Raw genomic sequence first — 26,677 nt, 5'->3', positions numbered from 1 at the left:
GCTACAGTGGCCAAGAGTTGGGGAGCTGCAGATTATGTTTTCCAGGTCTTTTGTTGTAGAGATCCACCAACTACTTGGAGATTCCAATAGAAATGAACCTTAAATCATGATATAGATAAACACTGCAGGGTTTGAATCAGAAATGAATGCCTTTCAGAGCTCTGGCATTTGGATCTGAACGTTCAAATTGTTGAGACTTAAGCATAAAAATTAAAGTGGCTTCCAACTCCCAGATCTTGGCCCAGTGGGCTTTTCTTTATCTCAAGCACTCTGGCTGGAAGTGTAGCTTTTACCAGGCTGCCTCCTTTTGAACCAGCTTTCTGCTGTGAAATGTTTTCACAAATGAAAAACATGTTTCATCCAGTGAGAAGCAGTCTTGTCACTAAAACATCTAATTTGGTGGTGCCTGATGACAATGTCTCTACACCCAGGTAGTCCAAAACTGCCAGAAAGAAAAGCCCTAAGTGTATGTGTCCTCTGCCCTCCTGCTCACTCCAACTTTACCCTTTAGCACAGACAAGGGAACCATGTGGTCTCTTGCCCAGAAACATTGCTCAGAGCTGCTGTAGGATGAGCAAACCTGGAATCCAGAGTCTGGTGTCTTGAGGCATTTGTAGACTAGCAGGAAACTGACACTGAGATAATAGGGCCAAGAGGGTGAGCCTCTTAGGACCTTTTCCACTTCACTACCAAGTAGTGAAGCCTCTGTCCTTTATTCCAGAAAGCAGCCCAGCCCTCTTTAGAGGCGTGGCCATGCAACATTTTGTTTTAGAATATTGCTTTAATTCCAGGACTAATTCACTCTAGTACACAGAATAACTCTGCACCCCATACTCTACCGGGTCAATGGAATTTCTCTCATAAGAGCAGCAGAGACAGGATGGGACACATTTTACCAAAGTGACAAGGCACAGAGAGGTGAAGTGACCAGTTAAGTGCAAATTGCTACACTGAAAACTGAACGTACTTCCACTACAGTGGGATGAGGGAGATGGATCTGTGTGGGAAAGGCTGGGTGGGAAAGGGAAAGTACTATAAGCTCAGCCAGGTCTTCCTTGAGATGCTTGAAGACTGAGTCCCTTTGGTGGCAGGAAAAGACCTACGGACCATCCTCACACAGATGTCAGATCTTCCAGCTGACCATCCTGCATTCCCAAGTAGCTTGGGGGCTGGACACTGGAGCATGCCTTTTTCTGAGTCAATTGCAACAACACTTTTTTCATACTAAATTTGTCATGGGGCTTTGAAGAGAGAAAGTCCCCCATTCCTTTCACAAAACAAGCTGCCAGTGACCTCTTTAGCAGAATCTTCAGAAGCTTGGTTTAGATAAGAATGTTTGTCCCTGCACTTGACTATTCATAATCCTTGGTCTCTGACATGAGTGTCCTTATGATGTCATTGATTTGTCTCTATATGGACACAAACCACCATACTGCTCTTGCATGAAGTGTGTATTTCCTTTATCTTCTGATATTTCTTTTCCAAGGTGGTTTACAGTGAAGCAAAACACTGTATTTTACCTGTTTGTGTTCATGGACAGACAGACTCCACTAATTTTCCGAAGCAGACATCTCAACTCACCTTGATCATATTAACTAACCTAGGTTTAGTCATATATTGAAGATTAGTCTCCTTTAAGGAACAGAATTATATCTAGCTTCCAGTTGGAAGTTACCCTTGCTAGAGGTGTCATTGTTGATAGGGCTTAGAGAGGGGTCTTATCTGTGGAGAGAACTTTCCTGGAAATCTTAACGTGGCAGGAAAGCTGAGACACCCAGTGTCCACATCAATGCCATGCTTGATATCTTCCAAGACAGAAACTGACCGTTTTCCCAAAATAAGGTATTGTTGCTTACTGGAGGGATGTGGACAAATTGAATGGTATGTACACAACGGAGGAGTATGTGTGTGTATGCTTTTGATTGAATGTGCTGAGCTAGGGAAGTTTTAAAAGACCTAGGAGTTTAGAATTGGCAGACAGGACCAGTGAAAATGTGCCTCCCACCTCTTTTTAAGAGGCTGATAGGAGTTTTGAGAGACCACGTGGTATAACAGATGAACACTGGTTTTAGAGACAGACCCACCTGGTATCCTAGCCTGCTGCCCATCTTTGTGATCCATGCTGCACCATGTACCAGCTGTGTGACCTCCTGGCAAGTTACTTTACCTCTCTGAGCTTCATTTTCCTCATTTGTGAAACGAAAATAACAAAACAAACACGTCCTTAGGGTTGTTGTGAAGATGGAATAAGATAATGATGTAAAAACATTGAGCATGCTGCTTGGCACAGGTTAGGTGCTAAATTGATGTTTACTGTTTTTGGGTATAAATTATTATTATTTAAAAAATTTTGACTTTCATTTTAGATTCAGGAGGTACATGTGCAGGTTCATCACATGGGTATACTGCATAATGCTGAGATTTGGGGTAGGACTCCCCTTCCCCTCGACCTTTCCTCTAAACCCATCTAAACCTCCAACCCTTTTGAATTCGATCATTTGAAGAGAAATGTTTTCCTTCCCAGACAACTGATATTAATTAATGGTCTAACATTGGGTTGGATAATCACATTGTGTCATCAAGCCCCAGATTATTAGATATTATTTACAAGAAAAATGGGCCTGGAGTTCCTCTCAGACTGAGGATGGAGGCTGCAAATTGAGTTTAGAGGGTTGCCGACCTTTAGACCTGGACTGGGAGCAGGGGCAGCCCACACTCCTGGTCTTGAAAGCCACAGCAGGCTCTTGTAATTGAGTTACCGCCTGGGATTCAGTAAGACTAATCCATCTATATGATTTCTTCGCCTGGTTTAATGCCATTAACAAAACCGAATTAAGAAGGGGGTGCGGCTGAGTAGGATGAGGGAAAACGAATTTTCTGCATGGGAGTCGCTACCGCGCCTTCATGGCCAGGCTGAAGCCTAAGGTCTGATTAATGGACTGTTCTGAGGACCAAGTCCTGCTAGTCACCATCCCAGTCCCTCAATAGAGCGCGAGGCTACCAGGGACTCGCATGCACAAAAAAAAGGCCATCGCAGAAAAGGTTTTCCAGGACGCCCCAGGGGCTATTTCCTGACTACTATCTCACCCTCCTTCCCTAGTTCGTTCATTTTCTTCCCTTCCCTTCCCTCCCTCCCTTCCTTTTCTCTCCCTTTTTCTTTTCCTTCCTTCCTTCTTTCTTTCTTTCTCTTTCTTTCTTTCTTTCTTTTTCTTTCTCTCCCTCCCTCCCTCCTTCTCTCTTCCTTCCTTTCTCTTTCTTTCTCTCTCTCTTCCTTTCTTTCTCTCTTTCTCTCTCTCTCTTTCTCTCCTTCCTCATCTGCCCTCTGTAGAACAATTCTTGAGCAGTTTTCCTTCTAGTTCTAATCTTCAGGGACCTTCTCTGGGTTTTGTCACAAGTATTCCTCAGGCAACGTTTCAATCCTACTTATTCCTCTTCAGCACCTCGCCCCCAGTCCCACCTCACCCGTTTGCCTGGGATTGGCCATCCTGGGCGGTGGGCACTCTTTGCTTCCAGTTTACCAACAAGAGCGACCAGCCCTAGGAGGAGGGGCCTGCGTGTGGGGGTGGGGGTGGGAGGTGGCAGCCGCCGCGGTCAGTTTCACTCTCTGACCTACTGACACCCAGATCCCAGAGAGCCCTTCTCTCCCCCCTGAGAGCCGGACTGTCTCAACTTGAGCAGCTAGCCAGAAGCGAAAAGTCGTCGACTCCCGGACTGAGATTCCACTGCTCGGTGCGAGCAGTTGCCAACAGGGGAGTCCCCAAAGTGTAGGTGGCGACCAGCACGGGCCTGGGAAAGCAGGCGCTAGGAGTAGAGGAGTTACAGTGGCCGGGGTGGGGGGAGCACCGGGCTTCCATCTCCTTGGCCAACGGTGGGAGCCCGCTACAGCGGCACCCGCGGGCCCTCCCTGCCCCGGAGGGGCCAGGGTACGCCCAGCAGACACGCTCGCCCGCACTACGCGGGGCTCGCCGGGGTTTTGCCAACCGGCGGCTGACGTCGGCGCGCCCCTGCCGAGCTCTCCTTTTACTACAGCGGGCAGGCGGCTTTGTGAGGCCCCGCCTTCGCCAGCCCCCACCCTCCGCGTGCCCACACCTTGCCGTTTATATAGAATGCGCCGCGGTGTTGATTCGTGGCTCTCTAGGACCGGAGAGTTCTTTGGAAGGAGAGCGCGAGCGAGGGAGCGGGCGAGCTCCGAGGGGGTGTGGGTGTAGGGAGAGAGAGAAAGAGAGCAGGTAAGGGCCATCGTCTCCCACTCCTCCGCCGGCGAGCAACTCCGTCCCCCTTTTTGGCAAAATAATAGGAACCTGGAAATGGATTAAATAGAAAGAAAGAAAAGAGGCGACCCTCTCCTCTCGATTCCCCGCGGGCGAGAAGCTGCGCGACTCTGCGGTGTAACAGGCTCACACGTTGCTCATCACATGTTCAAACATTTCCCTTTCAGGGAGGCTTGTTATTTTTAAGTGAATATTTTTATCTTTGTTTTGATTTTTTTAAAAGCCTTCCTCGGGGTTTTATTTTGATCGAGTTGGCGGCCCGCAGCGGATTGGGAGAGGCGGGGGAAAGCAGCCTGCCGGTGCGCGGGCAGCCCACCCAGGCAACTCCCAGCGAGCGGCCCGCGCGGAGCCCAGGGAGGCCGGCAGTGAAGCCGGGGAGTCCCGGCCGCTCCTCTCGGCCGCCCCGGGGGTTGCGAGCGTGGCTCTCCGCAGGCGGGCAGAAGCTGAGGGCGCGGGGCGCGGAGGAAGCGCCGCGCCGCTTTGTCTCTTCACTTCTTGAGCGCGGCGAGCGGCTCCTCCCGCGGCCGGCCGCTCGGGATTGCGGCGGCGGCGACGGCGGCTCCTCCTTCACCCCTTTCCTTTCCTCCCCACTCTCTCGTAGGCAGCGGCGGCGGCGGCGGCAGCGGTGGGGAAAAGCGGATTCCGCCCCGAACCACACCGAGGGGAGCTCGTGGTCGAGACTTGCCGCCCTAAGCACTCTCCCAAGTCCGGCCCGCTCGGCGAGGACTTCCGTCTTCTGAGCGAACCTTGTCAAGCAAGCTGGGATCTATGAGTGGAAAGGTGACCAAGCCCAAAGAGGAGAAAGATGCTTCTAAGGGTAAGCCCGCCCGCCGAGTCCGCCTGCTTTCCTTTCCTTCGTTTCCCTCGCCCCCTCGCGTGCGCGCCGCCCTCCGGCGGCTCCTTGCCTCCTTCCCGGAGCCTAAGCTGCCCATGACCTCTGCGACCCCGGGAGAAAAGGGGGGGCAGAGGTCGCTAGGGGGTGGATCTAGGTTTGCACCACTTTCCCTCCTTCCTCGCGGAATTGTCGACCCTCGAGTGCCTCCAGCCTCCTCCACTCCCCCTCTGGACGCACGGTGGTGGCGCTGCGGGCAGACGAAGCTGCTGCAGCCCGGAGCGCCGGGAACCGCGCTGTCTGCTGACAGCCGGCCGCCTGTCTGTATGAGTGCATGTGTGTGCGTGTGCGCGAGTGTGCATATGTGTGCTGCGCGCGTGCAACATGGTGACATACTCAGGAATCTGCCCTGCTCTCAGAACCCAAGCTTGAACCCACCTTCAGCCCCCTCTCCCCGCCCCCAATGCAAACAAAGAGCCTGGTCGAGACGCAGAACCCCTCCCCCCCTCCTTTCCCCCCACCTCCTTCCCGCCCCCCCACCCGACACCTCCTAATCCCAAACTCCTTATCCACCCCAACCCTCCGGGAAGGCAGGAGTTTGCACCCTTCGACACGCCGCGTGCAAAAGTGAGCAATCCTGGTGCCCTGGCGCCGCCCGCGCTGCGCTTTGGCAGCACAGCCTCGCCAAGCCCCAGGAGAACAAAGGCTGTTGTCCCCTTGTCACTAGTGCCCAGCGTGAGTGGGCCTCCGCGGGAGGGGGCAGTCCTCTTCCTCTGTTTGCTGAGGTTCAGCCACCGCGCCCGGGGCACCCGACCACTGGTCCCCCTGGAGTGCGCGCCTCTGCCCAGGGCCTCCCATCGGCGGGTTGGGGAGGCGCAGCAAAGCGATGCTCAGGCTGGGGAGAACTAAGGCAAAGGAAGGGGACGCCCCCCACCCTTTGCCGGTTCTAGCCGTTTCCTTTCTCAGGACCGGGATTAGCTCCAGAATGTAAACTGGAGACAGCAGCCTTGGAGACCGGGGTGCGGAGAGGCACAGAGAGGGAATATGGAAGAGCAGTGGGGAACAGCAGGTGCCTTAGGTGCAAGTGTCCGGAATGGCCACGGAGCAGACGCTGGAGTGGGCTGGACTAGCCCTGAGGGCCCCAAGCACACTGGACCGCAGCGACCCACGCTGAGTCCCCACTGCAGAAGTGAGGTTGCAGCGCAGGGAGTCCCAGCTTTTGTTCATGGGGGCCCCAGTTCCTTCCTGAGCCCTCAGGCCCCCTTCACTCCCACTCCTTTCTCTATTCCTTGTTATCCTCTCCTCCTTCTCGCCTCTCCCCATCTCTCAGAGCTTTCTTTCCCGGGAGATTCTAGGGCAGCACCAGCCCTCCCCCGCGGAAAGTTGTCAAAGTCTTCAGCTTAAGGCCTTTATCCTTGTTTCTAAGTGGAGCCATTTCTTCCCCAAATAGGCGAAAAGGTGACTGAAGGTTCCGGAAGTTTGTGGAGGGGTTAGATCCGTTGTCATACGGGTCATTGTTGCCCCCGGTCTGGCTCAAGGCTAGCATTCAATCCCAAGTGAAAGAGTAACTTTGGAAAGTAGAACGACAGCTGTAGGTTTCCAGAGCTCTCCTAATTGTTGAGTCTCAAACAGGCATTTATATGATAAAGGAAAATGACTTCAGGGTCATTAAATCGTTTTGTTTTCCACTGAGGGCCCAGAGAAGTAAATGTAATTAAAGAATGTAGCACCAGATTGATCTAGGCACGTCATTCCCCTGTTGAATCTGGGAGTATTTCTCGTTTGTTTCTGGAACTTTGGTTCCTGATTTCCATCAGGTGGTTACTTCAGGTTTATTTCAGGCTACCGTTGGGAGACCCTGAAACCAAATTCATTCACAGAAAATGAGTTTCTGTTTTAGGAATATAATTTGCAGTTGTCCAGAATGGATTAACGCATCTGGAAACAGGACAGGTTTCTGTAATTCAATAATACAAATTTGTACTAGGCATGTGTCATAACATTTTCTTGTGTTGACTCACCACATTTGAAACCACATACCTCTGTAGGAATTGTGTAATTAGCACTTGAAATTATGGCTGTAATTAGAATAAATTAATTTTACAAGGCAACTTTTAAGAAGGGAGTTTACTTCCCCGAGAAGATGGGAAGCTTTTGGCTGCTAAGAGCAAGATTGCCATTTCAGCCTTTCTGTTCGTTGTTGAATTTAGAGCATTTTCAAAATATTAAGTGTATAGTAGCCATTAGTATTTTCTTCTTTCAAGTATATGAAAAGTCTTATGTGACTAAATTTTAAAGACTACTTTTTATATTAGAGATGAAAAGTACAAGGCCTACTTATCTTTTAATCAATAGAGTTTATATATGTTGACCATATTTCTGAAGAGTTTTCCTTACTTACAAGTTTCCTATATATAGGTCATCTTTAATTTTTTAAGCTGAAAAACTAATTGGCATATTCTTTGTAACATAGCAAGATATAGGATCAAGCATTTCATAGATACCTTGAATATACACACATTTAATTTTGAACAATGGTGTGACAGATGATTGGATGAAATCAAATAATTTAGTAACAGTTTGAATGAATTTCATAATCTGTTTTCAGAGTCTACTGCTCATTTAAATTCAGCCTCCCACCCCCATCAGTTAGGGCTCATACCCACAGTGTATCATAACTACATCAATTATTGTAGAGTACAGTGTTTCCAGAGCTTTTAAAGCACAGGTAGTAGGTTTCCAGTAAATTATTTTGTGCTGCTGAATGAAATATGGCCTTAAGAGTACATAAATTGCTGATTGTCTTTTTAAATGACATTTTCTTCAACTCACTGAGGTTAAGACCAGTGATGGACACTGATCTTTTTCATAACCTTTTCAAAAATGTAGCCAGACAAGATAGGCTGTTCTCTTTGGAAAGGGGGCGGGGACCTTGATTCTGTTTGAAACTATTAAAAAGGCCTCTTGTGCAGCCAGTCGCCTTTTGTGTATTTATTTATGCTTTGTATAAACTTTAAAATTGGCAGATGTGTATATAGTTTGAGTCACGCGGCTCTTGGACCGGAGGATCTGTTTCCATTTCAGGGAAGAAGAAAGCATAATATTTGTTTGTTCAAGCAGATATTCTCTTAGCTTTGACTCACTCTTCTCTACCTTGTCACATAAGATCTTTTCAGCAGTCTTCTGTTGGAAAAGCACTCAGTTAAGGCTGTTTCTGGTTTGTTGCAACAGTTTTCCTGTGGCATCGGAAATCTTGTAGGCTGCTATAGATAAAACCAAATCTTTTTTGGATTAAGTAAAAATGCTAGCTAATTCTCGCTTTCAAAACTGTCTTTACGTTTGTGGCTACATGTTTGGAGTTGGGTGTGTTCTTTTCAACAACCCTTTCCTTTGTGCTTAGCTTAACAGCCACCATATCCAGGCAAGTTTCAAGGCTCTGTGGGCTGTGGGTTCTCTTGGTGAGACAGCACTGTTGTCAGGCTGGGCTCATGCTGGCTGCTGGACAATGGAGGATAATTCCATGCATAGCCCAAGAAGCCAGCCACTTGTACAGCTGCTGTTGTAATGGGTAGTAGTGGCCCCATGCATTTACACCACAGTTCGTTTTTTGTTCACTTCCTGGCCCTTTCCAATAGTCTTTCTATCCTATCCTACTTAAGAAGGACAGGGCACTGTGGTCATGCAGCCAGCATATCTAGGCTTGAGTCCTGAATGCCTTCCAAAAGATCATCTTGATCATTGTGGTTTACTATAATAGGTTTCATCAAGTGTCTTTCTCAGACTTGGGCCAGGCAAAAGCAGATGTTTAGAGGTATTTTATCGACAAGAAATTATGAGATTGGTGACCTCTTATTAAAAAGTAACAGTGATCATCTGTCTATTACTCATGTAGGGACTTGTTTTTTTCACTCTGACATCATGATCCCATGGTTTTACATACAGTGTCAGAAGCCACACGGTCTCTTCTGTGCTGCAGGAGGTGATCATAGCCTTGCTAAGGAGGTGTGACCAGGGAGATCTCTAATCAGAAATATTGGTCTGTTCTTGGGGATAGGTGGAGAAAATGAGTGCACATTATACCCAAATCCTCTTCATAATTATTTGTAGCAGCGTGTAGCTTCTTTATTGACAAAGGCTAAAGCTAGAAGGGGGAGCAAGTTGAGGCATGGGTTAGGGGTACTGTATCTTTTCTCTAGCTTAGTACTGCTTCCTCTAAGCCTCTTTTCAGCACAGTTCAAATAATTTAAAGGGCTTAGTATGTGTCCTAGGTCTGGAGATGTGGGTGAGGTTGGAGTGGGAATGGATGTTGAATTGGGGCCTGGGTAAGAAGCAGAGGGTGAGCTGTGGGGCGAAGGAAGGAGTTGAGGTCTGTGCCCACAGCAGGGAGATTTTATGGGTGGCTTTGAGGACAGGGTCAGGACTGGGGAGAGGATTTGAATCAGAATTGGATAAGCCAGAGGGCTGATTTGTAAGGCGGTAAGTAAGGATATGAAACAGCGTTCCAGGTCTCTTTGCAGCTGTGCTGTTTTATGTCCAAATCAACTTCTTATTCTGGGAATTACAATCAACATAGAACAACCAGAATGTGTTGCAGTTCTTCAAATATATCCAATAAAAAGGCTTTCTAGTGTCTGCTTCAGTATGACTTATATTTTTGGAGTTGAGAAATTTGAAAAGAATGGACAATAATTGTCAAGATTAAGCAATTGAAGGAGGGGGGAAAAACCATGTGCATTAAAGTAGAGTGGATGAAGGGGATCCTACAGGTCTATTACCTTGCTCAGCTTAACATTATCTTTGAAATGTGAAGACTAGGCACATAATATAGTTTTAGCAATTAGTACAGAACACGAATGTCTGCATAACTCATTTTCTGCAGTCACTGATTTATGTTTCCCTATCAGGAAGACACATCATCACCAGGATATATCAGCACAGGCTGAAGAGTGGATTTCAGGCTCATTGTCCTGTGTAATGTGGGTCATCTTTGTTAGTTTTCATCAACTTGAATGTAGGTTATCTATTTGTAATATACTAGCTCTACAAACTTAGTTGAATCTTATTTCTGACGTTTTTTAACATGGCATTTTATCACTTTTTTGAATGTCATATATTGATGAAACATTTCCTAAGAGTGTGGGTTTCCAGGTAAATGCATTAATTTCCTAAAGAAGTGAAATAATATTTAGTAGTCATTATGACCACCACTCCAGGCCTTAGATCCGATTTCTCCTTGAATTGGATGGCCATTTTTTTCCTTTAAAGCAGTGTTTTCCAGAGTATTAATTCTGAAAATGGGGGGGGAGGGGTTATTAGAAAAGAAATAAATTATTGATTCTTAGGGCACAATGGATATATGAAGGACCATTAAGGGATCTGAGTTGTAATAAATATTAAGTCTAAATTACAATGACTGTTTATTGTGATTACTGTAAAGCAGTTCTCATGGCTGATCTTGCCTCTGCCCTTTGAAATTACTTTTAGCATTGATTTTCAAATGGAAATAGTACTAGTGTCACGGGCTAATGACCTTCCCCACAGGCAAAGGCTTCTGCTGGTGTAGGGTTGTGGTTGACATTCTAGGGAGTACAATAGGGCTGTCCTGAGCTAAGTTGCTTGCTTGGCCTGCCTGCAGAGACATCAGATTTGGTCTGGACAATCACTCTTTGGCCTAAAGGAATCCCTAGTTGTATATGTCTGTCCTTTATTTTGTGGTTCCTGTAAGTAGGGCTGGGAAGAAAGAAAAGAATCTTCTGGTGAAAGGCAGGCCTAGTCAAAGGCCAAACTAGAAAATAAAAACAGTAAAACTCAATTTCCTTTTTTTGTAATTGAAATTTACCTGTAGTAACATGTACAGATCTTAAGTGTGCATCTCAATGATTTTTGAGAAATATTTACATCCGTAAAATCAACACCAAAGTCAAGATACAGAACATTCTTGTCACCCCAGAAAGTTCTCTCATGCCCTTTTCTAGTCATTCCCCTCACCTAAAGACAACTCTTATTTTATTCTTTTTTTTTTTTTTTTTTTTTTGAGATAGGGTCTCAATCTGTCACCCAGACTGGAGTGCAGTGGCACAATCTCCGCTCACTGCAACCTCTACCTCCCGGGTTCAAGTGATTCTCCTGCCCCAGCCTTCCTAGTAGCTGGGATTACAGACACGCGCCACCACCGCCCGGCCAATTTTTTGTATTTTTAGTAGAGATGGGGTTTCACCATGTTGGCCAAGCTGGTCTTGAACTCCTGACCTCAAACGATCCACCCGCCTCGGCCTCCCAAAGTGCTGGGATTACAGGCGTGAGCCACTGCGCCTGGCCTCCTATTTTATTTCTATCATCATCTATTAGTTTTTCCTGTATGCACTCTTTGGTTTCTGACACACCTAGCCACCTCCCCATCCAACACTCTTCATCCCCTGTTGATAACCCTTCTTGTCTTGTCCTCTGGTTTCTTGGAAGACTCCCACCCTGCCCCACACTGGGGCATTCAATAGAATCTTGGACATGGTTAGTCTTCTAGGAGTAGTTGTTGAATGACCTGGGAAAGATAGGGAAATCCTTTAAGCAGAGGTATGTTTTATTCATCCTTTAATAGCAAATAACAATAATGAACATGGCTGTCTTTATAATAGTAGCCTCTAAATTATTGAGCAGTTACTATTTACTAGGCAAACATTATTTTTACATATATTTAATTTAATCCTGACAGCCAAATGAAGTACAGTAGCTCTTAGTACATACAGACTTTAGAGATGAGAAAATTGAAGTTCATGGAGATCATGTAGCTTATATGAAGTCACACCACTAGTGGTTTGCAAATTACTAACACGGTGCTTGGCCTTGCAGTAATCAATAAATGATGAATGCATATGCCATGCACCTATGAAAACTCATTGGTCCTATGCCCTGCTCACTTCCTGTTTTGTTGTCATATCAGAAGGCACTGTGATAGAGAAAGACTTTTTCAGAGCCTCCTGGTGGCTTAATCTGACAAATACCTAGGGATATTTACATTCTATCTAAAGATTGCCTGGGGTAGAGCCTTCACTCAAAGAATTCAGTAGTTAATGGTTGACTTTCTAACACCTAGATACGTGGGAGAAATACTTTTGACTGGTGTCCTAAAAATAATAGTATTTTCTGAGCACTGACTATAGGCCAGGGAGTTGACATGAAATATCTCATGAAATCTTCATAACAATGTATGGACATTCAATGTATGGAGAATGAATATCCACACTATTCTTCAATGTGACAGATGAAGAAACAGACCGAGGTCATCCTTAGGTCACTCAGCTAACAAGATGGTGAAGTGAGGATTTGACCAGATTTGATTGACTCCAAATCTACCTCCTAACCACTAACCACTATATCATACTCCCTTCCTAGGCAGCACAGCTGAGTCTTTCTAATGCAGGTTTGCACAAAGACAAAATTACTTCCATTCACCAAATTGGACATAATTAGGAGGAGTGTGCCTATACTAAATGCATGGTTGCTCCAGGGCTGTGGTCTTTGTTCAGTTAAACAAAATCTGAACATTTTTTGAGTGACTTTTCTCTATCAGGTGCTGTGCCGGGGTGCCCTTTCCTTCTTCTCTGGCCTGGGACATTCGGACTTTAAACTTTCCGATGTGCATCTCACTTCACTTGGCCATCCTCTTGAACCACTGCTACAGGACATTGGCCAGGTGACTGTGTCTTTCATTGGCCAGGTGACTTTGGCTTTCATATTGGTTTAAAAACAATGGTACTTTCTTTTGCAACTGCATCTGGGACCTTGTTTCACCTGTGTCTTCAAGATTATACATCCTCTTAATTCACTGTTGAGTAAAAACTCCACTTGTTTATTTTAGTTTTCATTACATGGTATATGCTTTCAGTCTGTCTCCCATCAGAATCATATGTCTCATTTCCCTTCTCTTTGTCTCTCAACCCTACCCCGTTCTTCCTCCGACTCTCCTTCTTTCCCTCCCTCCTTTTCTTGTTAACAAATGTCAGTGGTTTTTATTAACCGAATGGGGCTCCTCAGGGTGTGCTGAGCTCATTGAAAGATTTTCATTTCTGGATTTTTTCCTTTGATAGCTATATTAATCGTGATGAAAGAAATCCACCCCCCACAACAAAGTGTAGCTCCACAGAAGAGATTTTTCACTACTTATGTAACTCATTTTAAATGGAAAAATAAAAAAGTGCAAGCTTTATTTTGTATACTATTTATGCTGCCTTCAGTTAGATAATATTTCCAAAAATATATCTTGTTAACAGAGACACAACGCCTTGAACAAGCATATTAATTACAGTTCTCGAAGTTGGGAATCATGTAGTATTTATCTGTATTGTAGAACTGTTGCTCAATGGTAATAATTAACAGTGATGGGTCTATTGCATGGCTATAGGTAAATTTAATAACAAACATGAAACCCAGTTCTCAAAACTTGCTCCAAATAATGTAGGTAGCATTTGTTACTGTTCTGGAGTTGAGGGTTAGTAAATAGCTAGGGTTCTTAAAATATTTATCTAGCTCTTAAAAGTAGAAGTAAACAACCTAAAGAAGACAGGCTGAGTGCAGTTCTTGAATATGCCCATAGATATTTTCAGAATCTTCTTTCAATGGTGACTTTGAAAGTATTGAGAATTGACCTGCTTATTTTGCCTTTGATTCTCTGTGTGTATGCTTGCCTCTCCCCTTGGGGGGTTTATTGAACATTAAGGCTTCCAAGAGCTCTTGAATTTGTGAGTGATTTTCGGAGCTCTGGGAACAATGTGAGCCATTCTCTTGGAAACAGGACAAGGCGCTCCTAGATGCTCTCATTCCAGGGAACATTTGTTTTTCGGCTAGCTGGGAACCCGACGATCGCGCTGAAAGGTCTGGTCAACCAGCCTCCCTCAGTTCCTGTGTATCTGGCAGGCAGGTTTATTACAAACCTTAGTGTGCTCATTAGCCTCGTGATGTGGCAGCTGCCTAAAAAAGAAACACGGAAAAGTTGTGTCACCGAAGGTGAAACTTGGCAAAGAGCTGCCCGGCGCCGGCTCCGGGCATGACAAAGCGCCTTCCTGGCGGCGGCAGCGGCGGTGGGCAGTGGGGGTTTCTGTTTGCTTGTCCTCGATACCCACGGCCCAGTCGACTCACGGGGAGGCGTCGCAAAGGGAACCGCGGGCCCGGGCCAGGTCTCCGTGGCTGGCGGTGCGGGTGGTCGCAGTCCGGGGGAAGATACTACGCGCTCCGGTGCAGCCCGCGGCCTCGCAGTCTGCGGGCACGTTGCAGCCTGTGGGGAAGCAGCGTTAAGATGGTGGCGGTCAGAGCAGCGCTGGTGGTGGTCGGGCGGGGCTCAGGGAGGCGCGCCCTCCTCCCTTAGCGACACCTATCAAGGCTTTCTTGCGTTCCGTGCACCTGACCCACCCGCTAGACACCTCAAAGGCGGGCATAGAAGGCCAAGAGCCTTGAAGTCAGGGCTTGACCAACACAAGAGCTTTGCTTTCTCTGTCTTCTTGTTAATGCTAATTTGACTTTAGCTGCTCAAAAACCGAAGATGCATCTTGAGCAGGACGCTCACAGGCAGATTTGAATTTATGTGTGTGTTTTTATATTGCTTATGTTTTATTACATTGATTTTTTTCAGATTACAAAATAATGCATGTTTACCGGAGACAATTTGGAACATCATAAAACCGTAGAGAAGAAAATATCACCCAAGGTTCCACTACCAAGTTAACTTTTTGAGGCTTTGCTTCTAGTCTTTTTTCTCTGCATATTATAATACATAGACATGGCTAATTATCTTTAAGTGTGTATGTGGGATCAGGCACATACACGATAACTTCCTTTTTTCCCCTCAACGTGTTAGAATGTTATTTTATGTCGTTAAATAATTTGCACCATCATTTTCAGTGTGTGTACTAGGTGTGGACTTAGGGGTAACCAAGGAGAGATGGTGATTTGTGCCTGGGGTGTGAACGTTTTTCCTGCACCTCCTTGAGATCCTTCTCACTGGACACCACAAGCATGATTAGTATTTTGTAAAAGTACATATATGAATATGTGCCCATATGGGGCTATGTATATGTGTGTATAAATCTGTAAATACCAAATTAAACACACATAGACAACTATGCACATATGTAAATAGATACACAACAAATATGCTAAGAATAAATCTTGAAAGAATATACACCAAAAGGAATCTCTGGGTGGTTGGCTTATAGAAATTTATAGTGTTTAGTCATATTTTCTATTTTTATCTATAGTGGAAATACATAATTATATTAATGATATAATAATAAAAATAATATTAATGAAATATTACTTATTGATTGTCTTCAAACTGAGTTTTCTGCTCCCTCATTCCTTGATCTACCGTGACCTACTTATTATTTTTATATTATATGATGCTTCAAGTCCAAGCTAAATCTCCATCCTCCATGAAGCCTTTCTTCCGCCCTCCCAGTAGGCACTGACTGCTTACTTTTCTGTACAGGGCTTCTATGTCACCCATCTGGCAATCTCCATGGGCTACTTTGGGTATATCTCATGGTTAACTTCTCATCTGCTTATGTCTTATCTCTCTGAATAGACTGGAATGTCTTCAAGGATCCTTTTCACAAAGCAAGTGCTCACTAAATGTGTTACGTAATGACAATGCTTATCATCCATCGTAGGTTTCTGTAAACGCTCCTTTACCTTTGAAACTCTATACCAAAAGCCCTTAGACTAACAGCAATAATCCTGCTGGATTTAGTTTTGCTAATTTAATTTAGGATACAATTGCTACTTCATAATCGGCTATCTATGTAGAATTTGGTCAATGATGATACTATTACTGAAATAGTAGTGATTTTCATATTGATTTTTCAAGTTAGAGGACTCTTGATAGAGGGTTTCTTGGTGGTAGAAATAAATCTACAGATTCACACATGCATTGGACGGTCATACCCCAACTTAAGTGATTTCAGTTATTTTAATGCATGTGTAAATTAATTCATCTGTTAATTTACTCGATAAATATGTATTGAACCTTCTATGTGCCATCTGCTTTCTTAGACACTGAGAATACAGCAGTGAGCAGAACAGATAACTATCCCTGCCTTCATGGATAATACAAGCATATTTTGCAAGTTTCCTTAGGGAAACAGACTTTCAGTGCATGAAGCACTCTGTTTCATGTTGGCGGTATGTCAAGCAGTGAGTGATCTGGTGCCCATCATAGCCATCAGGCTCTGGCCAAGCCAAATTACTAATGAGTCAAGCTGGATGGAGTCATACATGGGTTACTTATCTGTGGTTCAGGAACCACTGAAGCTGTGGTTCCTGGACCAGCTTGGGCATCAGCATCACGTCTAACCACATATACCCCCGACCATGAGAATTTGATTCAGTATATCTGGGCATGAGCCTTAGAAAGCCACATTTTTAATTAAGCTCCTCAAGTGGTTCTAATGCACAGCTGGTTTAGGGACCTACTGCCTCTGGGCAGTGTTTCTCAAGCTTGCCTAAAGAATCACCTGTAGGGTTTGTTTGTTTGTTTTTTCTAAACAAAACAAAACAAAAACCCTCCCGCTGACCTACTGAATTAGAATTTTAGGAAAGGAGCTGGTAATCTGACTTGTAAGCAGGTGTCCTGGTGATTCGTATCATCAGGCTAGTTGGGGAAACATTGTCCTAGAGACAATCACAGGACTCCCCTAGAAATTATATATAAATGTCAATTTTTCTGGTGAGCAGGCTCCGTTGCTTCGAACAGATTCTCAAAGGAGTCAACCACTCCAAAAATATTACATGAGGTGGAGCCCTGACGTCTAGGACCAGCATTGTTGTCAACTGTATGTTTTGAGTTCTCAGTGTCCTCATGGGTTGAATTAAGCAACCTTAAAGACCTTCTCGGCCCTATTCATCTTCCACATATAAATGTTCTGCTTGGAAGCCTTCTTTCTCTCTTTTTGCTGCTGTTTTCTATCTTATTGCCAGTCTTGCCTCAATTGTTTCCCTTGATGGTCTCCCTTTAGGAGAAAGTAGGGAAGCGGGAGAATTTCAAAGCCTTGGCTCTCGCAGAGGGGGCGGGGCTGGGAGGGAGCTTCGGGCATGCCATTCAGAGACGGCAATCCTAGCACAGCTGTTAGAATAGCAGAGGTCAGTGTCCAAATATTTTGACCCTTATGATAGCTTGAACCTCAGTGGATCTTAAACTGGTGGGATAAGGGGGTGGGAGTGGGACTTCCAAGACATTTCTCTGCCAGTCTAGAGCAGGATGACACAGGGTGGACAAGGTAATTCCCCTTTTCCTTGGCCATAATTTTTCTGCCTGTATCTGGCAGCAGGTGGTGATGGGAGGTGGAAGCAGGAGTGTGAGTGTTGGGCTGGGCCTAGGTGCACCCCCACCCCTTCTCATCCTTGAGGCACCAAGCAGTGTCTCTGTAAGTGGTTCATGACCAATCAAGTGCATTGACCTATTACTGCTAGTTACTTTGAGTTATAAATGGTTTTTATTTCCTCTGTGGAATTGGGGGTTCAGGCTGTATAGGATGACCTGATTTGTATCACAAGAGCCTTTGGGACTTTGACAGATTTCACCGTTTAAAACACACCGAGCTTCCTCCCTCCACCCCACTGGACATAAAAGCAACCTTTGAATTTCTGGCACAAAGAGCATGTCTTTAAAGGGCAGCATGCAGAAAAAGGGAGGAAAAGGAAGTAAGGCAGTTCATCTTCTTTTCTGAGGCCATTGTCTCCGAACAAGTGACAAAACTGAATACCTTGAAAAATCTTGTATTGATTTTTAGTGCAGAGGCATCTCCCCAGGATCTGAAAATCCTGGCAGAAGATAATAAACTTATTTCCCTGCCTTTGAGCCAGAGTTGAGTTGCTTGTTTTACATGGCTGGAAGAAATGAGAGTAGTTGCTCTGCTGAGAGTGAGATTTGGTTCAGAGTGCATCTCTCTTGACCATATTGTATATAGGGGAGACTCAATTTATAAAAACTATATATACAAATCTAACTCAAATGCCGAATGTGGAGGTAGTTACAATATTGAAAGAGTTATTGTTTTATGAAAAGTTTTTCTTTTAATAGCATCATCTTTAGTGTACTCGCACGTTTCTTTGGGCATGAAGGACTACTTGATTAAAAAGAAAGAAATAAAAACCAAGCCTAGAGGCCTCTTGTTGAGGCATTTGTTTCCTGCTATTCTAATTAGAAACTGTTGCTCAGAGTGGCTGTCTTGCTTCTCGGATTATTATCTTTTTTATTTTAATTATTTTAAATATATTTACTGTGGCAAAATATACAACATAAAACTGACCATTTTATAGTCAATTCTATGGTATCCAGTTCTATGGTATTAAGTATATTCACATTGTTCTGCAGCCTTAATCACCATGCTCCACAGATCCTTAATCATAGGCTATAATGGCTGGAAGGGACCTTCATCATCATTTGGTCTAACCTTCCCACTACAGAGTAGAAGAATTAGGCCCACAGAGAGGCAATGACTTGCCCAAGGTCATAGAACAAGTTAGTGGCAGGGGCCTAGCCCAGTACATTTCCACATTGACACGGTAACAGATTCAGGCAGGTGGCCTCTGTTACTCTACTGATAGCAGAATCAAGGATTGACATAAATGTTTAGGGTATTTTTCTGGTTTTTTTTTCTTTTATCAAGCAAGCAACCAATTATTATGGTTTAGGGCCAGAAGGTCCTTCAGACACTGTCTAGTTCAATTTCCTTATTTAAAATAATTGGCCGTATTTGTGATTTCTAAATCCAAGTTGAACTACAGAAAGATGCTAACATTCTTATTTCTAAAATACAGGACAATTCTTCCCCAGCCTTCCTTTCACTGACTCCATGGCATTCTTTGGTTGAAACCAGGTCCTTTGTGGGTGGCTGTCATTAATAAGCTTTTCTTGGGATGTTTACAGTAACTGCTGTGACCTAAATAAGTTTGCTTGTATTGTTTTCCCCACAAAGGCAAGAACAGCTTTTAAAACTATGTTCATCCCTCTCATCACAATGTATTTATTCATGACTAAAAGAACTGAAATATTGCATTTTCTCACATTTGGGGCCTTTGTGTACCCCAATCATGTTTTCTTGGAGTAGAGCTTCAGGACAATACACCATGTAGCATTATAACATGATCCCTCTTGAAAATTTTATTTTTACTTTTAATTGTGGTAAAATACACATAACATAAAATTTACCATCTTAACCATTTTTATGTGTACAGATCAGTAGTGTTAAGTATTTAACTGAAGTATATAATCTGAAGACTGGTTGTGCAACCAGTCTTCAGAACGTTATCTCACAAAAGTGAAACCGTGTACACATTAAACAATTCCCCATTTCCCCATTACCCCAGTCCCTTGCAACCACCATTCTACTTTGTTTCTATGGGTTTGACTACTTTAGCTACCTTATATAAGTGGAACTATAGTTATTTGTCATTTTGTGACTGACTTGTTTCATTTAGCATTGCTATAAAGAGACCCCTGAGATTGGGTAATTTATAAGGAAAAGATGAGCCTTGAGGCTCATCCATGTTGTAGTGTGTGTGGGAATTTCTTTCCTTTTTCAGGCTGAATAATATTACATTGTATATATAGACTACATTTGGCTTATCCATTCATCCATGGAGGGACACTTGGGTTGCTTTCATCTTCTGACTCTTGTGAATAATGCTGCTATGAACTTGGGTGTAGATCTTTTTTTAATTGATGAGATAAATTGTTTTAAAATACTCAATTTATTTTCTCAGTCTTTAGTCTAAGATTATTAAAATAACATGGTGAATAAAATAAAGGAAGAATGCAAATTTTTAAGGTACTGGAGAATTGAGGCATCAATCCAAATGACTTGCAAGTTTGAGAACCATGAGTAGAGTAAATAGGACTTTTTTAGGTCCTCTTGGGTCTATTATGTTACTTTTTTATAGTGATTTTGTGTGTGTGTGTGGAAACAATGAACTTCCTCTGTGATAGCCTCTATGATCCTTCATCCTTGCATTTTTGCCCTTTACCATTTATTTCCATTCCCGTTTATATGTGTCTCCCACTATACTGTAAACTTGTTGAGTGCAGGGACCAAGTTATTAATTTCTGAATAGTACTTAGGACAAAGCCTGGCTCATAAGGCAAATGCAATAAATGTTTGAAGAGAAATTTGACTCACTCTGTCATTTGGAAAAATTTAACTTCACAGTTAGTCTTGGAATAATTCAACATTTTTATTTGTTTTTATCTGCTTCTTTTATATTTGAAACATAGCTCATGTTTAGGAGCACAAATTAGTTTTAAATATGAAGCAATCAAGTTTTTTTTGTTTTTAACTCTTTTTGGGCAGTGGGAGAAACATTTGTTGAATACTTGGCATCAAATAGAGGAAATATCCAGGCCTTGACTTAAGTTTTGATTTGAGTAAGTCCCTCTGAATTTCCACTGTGAATTCTGTCTCCTCCCTGCCACCTCTGAAGAGCTGTGTGTGGCTTTGAGTTGTGCAGCTAGTGCTGTGAGTGCTGTTTCTGTATCAGGGCACAGATTTCCCACTCCATGTATTGGCTCCTAAGCTTTGTTTTCATGCCCCCTGCCTTCTCCTGAACTGTCTCCAACCTCTTTATAATGTTCCAGAAATAGAAATCTCTCAAAGGGATTGTCGTTTGTAATAAACGCCCTCAATCCTTGATATATTATTTCCCATTGGTGGACAGAAAGCCTGCAGATATATTTATTTTCAGGTGATAGACAATACTTTAGAGACACATGCTTAAGAATCTGGACTCCATTCATTCAAAGAGCATCAAGCATTATGGCAGGCCCAGGCACTGGTGAAACACCGATGGGGAAGAGTCTCTATTCTTGCTCTTACAGAGCTGATAGTGGGAGAAATAAAAAGGAAGCAGTGCCTTGACTGGGAAACACAGAGAACTAGGGAAGCTCATAGGAGAGGGAGCTGACATAGTTGGGTGGTGGTAGCAAGTGTGATCGTTAACTTGACACCTGAAGGATGAGTAAGAATTTGTCAGTTGATGAAGAGGAATAAGAGCGTCCTGGAAAGTGGGGACAGCACATGTAGAAGCTAGGAGATGAGCAAGAACATGGCTTACTTAGAGAACGGAAGGAAGTACATTGTTCCTAGAGTAGTGAGTCACCTTAGTTACATGGATAGTCCTGACATATCCTGAATTATGCCATTCTCATTTCAGTGGACAGTCCCATTGATTCCAATTTTTAAGCAGAAATATTGAAAATGCAGTTTTTCTGTGCATTAACAAGGAGGTTCCCTGGTAGGAAGAAATACATGAAAAACAAGTAGGCTCAATGGTAACTTAATGCACTTGATGAAATGCTGATTGTGAACAAAACTTCAGGATACTATCATTATAAATGAATGAAACCCATTAGATTTTAAGTAGAAGACTTATTTTTTTTCTGCTAAGATTAGAGGCCTCAGGGTTTTGTTAATTGTGGACTCCATGATCAGAAATCCATATATGTGTCTGCAGCCATGATTTTTTTATTAGTAAAAAGAAAGAAGGATAACTTCTTAACTATTCAGAATATGCATTATTTAGCAGTAAGACACAACTATTCCAGAAAGTGGCTTAATCAACTTTATTCATATGAAAGTACATAGTTTTATGGCTATTATTAGTAGGCCATGAATTTTTATTAAGTCAAAAAGAACATTGATATTTAACAGATAATGCCATTCTTGGCAGTGTAGGGTGTAATCAGGCAGAACACAACTCATTTCTGACTTCCAACTATATCACTCATGTTGACTTTCTGCTTTGTCTCCAGCAGTTGCATGAAAGTAAATGTACTGTCACAGATACTTCCCAGATGTTACCACACAGAAATTTCAGGATAGTTCCATTCATACCATTTATTCATTCAAGGAACATGTATTGGGTGCTGGCTCTCTGTCAAGCTTGATTGTAGGTGTTGGAAAAATGTGACCAAGCTACAGATTGTCCCTGCCCTTGCAGGGCTCACAGTGTAGTGGGGAAGACAGACAAGCAAATAGTCAATTGAGACAAATACAGTGTGACCAGTGCTGTAATAGCAGATGCCCTGGAAACTGTGCAAGCTCAGAGGAGGGCAGCTAACACAGCCTTGAAGGACCAGGGAATGCTCCCTGAGGAGAGAGATCAGCTGGGATCAGAAAAGTGAATTAGGACCTGGCCTGGCAAAGAGGAGGACAAAGAGAATTTCAAGCAGAGAGAACAGCTCATTTGAAGACAAAGAAGTGAGAAGAATGGCAGGAAGGAAGGGAGAGAGAGAGGGAAGGGTATTGCAAATGTAAATGTAAAAGGGCATAACTGTATGACATGCATTATGGCTAGAGAGGCATGAGGTGTACCTGAATAGGTAGGCAGGGGCTGGCACACAAAGGCATTGAGGTGTACTTTTGTGTATGAGGATGAAGAGTTTGGATTTCATTTCAAATGCATTGGAAAGCCTTTGGAGAGTTTCCTGATGGGAAGCCCTGTGATCTGATGTACATTTTTAAAAACTCTGTCTGGCTAGGAAGGCAGTGAGAAAGCTGATGCGGTGGGTCCAGGCTGAGACTTGGTAGAGTAAGAATGAAGATGGACAATGTCTAAAGATTTGAGAGCACTATCCAGGAATTGGGGTAGATTGGGTTTTGTGCAAATAATAACATGAGTGGTACAATGATATCTCATTTACTTAAGTGGGAGACAGGAGTCGTGAATGATGACTCTTATGTTTCTGGGATCCAGTCCCATCTCTAGCACTTACAACTGTGTGATTGAGCAGTATCACTTCTTCTTTGCATCTCCTTTTTTTCATCTCTTACATTTTCCCACTGTGATTGCAGCCTGATTTTCAATGGTGATTCATAATGATCCTAATATCCTTTACTTCTAAGGTACATAGCAGACCATTTATAAATATTGCCCAAATAAATGAATTGGCATTATGCAGCTACATTCTTGTGCAGGTATACTTCCTGGTTAGGTGCAGATTAGCCTATTTAGTCTTTCTTATCTGTAGCTTATTACTGGGAATAATCTAAAGTGGAAATCAAACCGTAGATTGTGTGTGATATAATGGTCCCCTGTACTGGACTGGGCCTTAAGAACTCACATTTTTCCCCCTTACTTTGCTGTTATCTTGCCTTTATTTAGTGCAACAGAAAATCACTTATGTGCTTTATATCAGTATTCCCATTTGTAAAATGTCTATGATAATGCCAGATCCTGACTTTAGTTTTAGGGGTGATATTATTAACAAGATAATAGCTTTTAAGCATAATCATTTAGTGTTTATAATAGACCTTTCCTCTAAGAACTTCCTGATGTTTGTCATTGGAGGTGGTGTAAGGCAGAGAACAGAAGCCCCTCAAGAGCTTTGTCAGAGAATCTAGGTCCTAACTCTACCCCACACCAACTTCAGTGGGGGCCCATTGGTGGTCATGCACGGTGGACTCCGGCTGTTATGGACCTTCCCTGCTCTGCATAGTCTTGTAGCAATATGGTCTTCTCATGTTTCAGAACATCAAATGTAAAAGCCAAAACTACAACTGGCAAGAACTCACTTAGCAGTAAAGGGGAAATGTATAGGAATTGGAACTGCTATTGACAAAAGTTAGATTATATGATCAGCATTTCAAAGGCACAGAGATTTGCAATAATTGCATCAGGGTATAGGTGTTTTCTGAACAATAGAAATGAAAGCCAGTATTATGTAGTGGGTTAAAAGAGACACTTATTATGCTCAAGTATACAAAGTAACATGAACTTCTAGCTAGTAGAATTTTATGGATTTCATGATTTGCCATAATGAAGAAATAAAAATATTTTAAATTTTTCCTATTGTTTTTGAAAGCAGTTATTGTGAGTGTGGTTGGCAAGTATTACTATGTACTCAGCATCCCCTTTTCCCATAGATAGCTAAACGAATTCTGCATTGTTGGGTCTGATTTAATGAGTTTTGTTCCAGTGCAAAACAAACTTAATACAAGTACTTTCCAGGTCTGGTTTCATCTGTATGTGAACTAGAACTAAATCGTTTACATGTGAGGCTAAAATGAGAGTCCTCCCAATAAAGTGTCCTGGAATGTGCATTTGAGTGCTTTCTCTAAAGAATAAGACAACCATGTTAAGTCAGAAATGAATCAGCAAAAGAAGGAATGAAAAAGATTGTTCATTCTGAAATAACACTTATGGCTTGTATGGGAAAATTTTATTTCAACTTTGAAAATAAAGATTTTTCATTTAACATTAATTCAACAAATATTTATTGAATACCTACTATGTGCCAGGCAGTGTTCTAGGTATAAGTGATATAGCAATGAATAAAACAAAGATCTTTGCCCTCCTGGGCTTACATTCGTGTGCGTGTGTGTGTATGTGTGTATGTGTGTGTGTGTGTAGGGACATACAATAAGCAATATATATATAGGTAAAAAAGATATGTTATCTGCTGACAAGTGCTATGGAGGAAAATAAATCTGGGAATGTGTATGTATGGTAGTGGTGGTGGTAAATGGCTGTAGTTTTGAGTATGATGATGAGGTATGGACTTACTGAGAAGATGATATTTGAGTAAAATTCTGAGAGGAAGCCATGCAGGTGTCTTGGGGAAGAGGGTTACCAACTTTTGCATGTTGCCTGGGTAAAATAAAAGTGCACAAGTATAAAAATCTATTACCCATAATTCAGGAAGTTAGAGGTGTTTTTTATTGAACAAGGGTAAAGCCCTTTCTGCATTCCTGTGTAAATTCTGCAAGGCAGAATTTCAAATGTAGTCTCTGGTTATTTGAATCTTAAAAGTTCATGAACAGCTTTTTAAATTGTACTCTCTGAAATTTCTGTATATGCATACAGATAGCATTTACATGTACTAAGTTGGTATGAACCCATGGATATACCTGCTTTGGTGTTGAAGCTACTTGATGATTTGCAAATTCAGGCATACCATATTTTCATTTATGCAAAAGAAAAGTATTAACTGTTCTGATGTCTGGGAAGAATGAGCACCTCTCAGGAACATAGGTTCTGCTTGAGCTACTTTAGACCATTTGACTCCTGAAAGTAGGAGAAATTATCAGCTAGATAGATCAGCCTCTCCTGAGGACCTGCAAAGTGCAAGCAAGAGCAGTGTGGAGCCACTTGCATTGAGTAGTATGTGAGTCAAAGTCATGGAGAGGAGTGGTTGTTGTTCAGTATTTGCTGTGGATTACTGTTAGGACTAGTAGATCCATATTCTCCCTATTTCCTGGTGTTGGTCATTTTGCATTGCTATAAAGGAATTCCTGAGACTGGAAGATTTATACAGAAAAGAGGTTTATTTAGCTCATGGTTCTGTGGGCTGTGCAACAAGTGTAGTACCAGCATTTGCTGCTGGCAAGGCCTCAGGAAGTTTACAATTATGGTGGAAGGCAAAGGGAAAGCTGCCTTATCACATGATGAGAGGGAGTAAAAGAGAGAGGGAGGAGGTGCCAGGCCCTTTTAAACAACCACATCTCATGTGAACTCACAGAGTGAGAACTCACTCATTACCATGGGGATGGCACCAAGGCATTCATGGGGCATCTGCCCACATGACCCAAACACCTCCCACTAGGCCCTCCTGTAACACTGGAGGTCGCGTTTCAATGTGAGATTTGTAGGGGACACACATCCAAATCATTTCACTCTCTGAACAGTGCTCTGTGTAACTCTTGCCACTTCTAGGTGGATAAGGTGGTGAAGACCCACTAGGTCTGGAAGGGCAGAGTTGATTCTGTATTGAGGAGGTCACAGACCTAATGTGAAAAATTATTGCTCCAGCCTCCCTTGTACAAAATTTGGACATGTGATACTTTTGACATGTTTTTGGCGTGTCCTGCCAGCCAATGGTGTGCAAATAGACAGAGCAGGGGAGTGAATCCATGCCAGGACAATTAGCTGTTGTAGTAAGGGGCTGCAGATTTGCCCTTCCCCTTTGTCTTCAGTGAAGTGCCCATCTGTTATATAAATATTTGAATGTGGTGGTGAGGAGGGAGGGAACTGTGTGTATTTGTGGAAAGAAGACAGGAACTGGGTGCCCTTGAGTGAGCCTCTTAATCTCAATGGGTCACAGTTTTGTGAAACTCTACAGTGAGAATAATAACATTAAGCGTCCACTAAGCTTGTTGGAGTATAAAAAAGATATGATATGTGAAAGCATTTGGTTAGCATTATACATGTAAATGTACTTTTTTAACGAATGGACTTGCTTTTCCCTAGAAGGCCTTTACTGGTAGAATATTGTTCAGCTATCAAAAAACACGGCCTTTTATCCGGAATTTTTCCTAAATTAGCATTATTCACATTTGAAATTACATACTTGGTTTCTAAGTTTTCATGGCCCAGATTATTTTATTTTGCTACCTTCCCCACCCCATCCCGAGGGAATATGTGAGCAATTTACTATTGACGGATAAAAGATAATGTGTTGTGAAAGTGACAGGCCCGAATCAGCAGGAGAGCCTGCAGTTCTGCTGCCTTGCTGTCATTCAGTGATGAAAATATTACAGAACATTTAATACTATATGAACTAGAACAATACGCAATTTCAGAAGAAGCCACCTTA

At 43.0% G+C, this 26,677-nt stretch overlaps 1 protein-coding gene across 2 annotated transcripts in view; it reads left to right on the top strand.

The window, feature by feature from the left end:
• The first annotated feature begins 3,873 nt into the window (after positions 1–3,873).
• Positions 3,874–26,677, top strand: part of FGF13 (fibroblast growth factor 13) — a 574,173-nt gene continuing 551,369 nt past the window's right edge. For both annotated transcript variants that reach the window (XM_019019755.4, XM_019019754.4), the window contains exons 1-2: positions 3,874–4,229; positions 4,873–5,088. In XM_019019755.4, the coding sequence (XP_018875300.1) occupies positions 5,040–5,088 (49 nt within the window). In that variant the 5' untranslated portion in view covers positions 3,874–4,229; positions 4,873–5,039. The remainder of the gene's footprint in view (positions 4,230–4,872; positions 5,089–26,677) is intronic.

This window comes from Gorilla gorilla, chromosome X (assembly GCF_029281585.2).
Source record: "Gorilla gorilla gorilla isolate KB3781 chromosome X, NHGRI_mGorGor1-v2.1_pri, whole genome shotgun sequence".
NCBI classification, from domain to species: domain Eukaryota; kingdom Metazoa; phylum Chordata; class Mammalia; order Primates; family Hominidae; genus Gorilla; species Gorilla gorilla.
The sequence above is the reverse complement of the archived record's forward strand: the minus strand, read 5'-3'. Positions and strand labels throughout refer to the sequence as shown.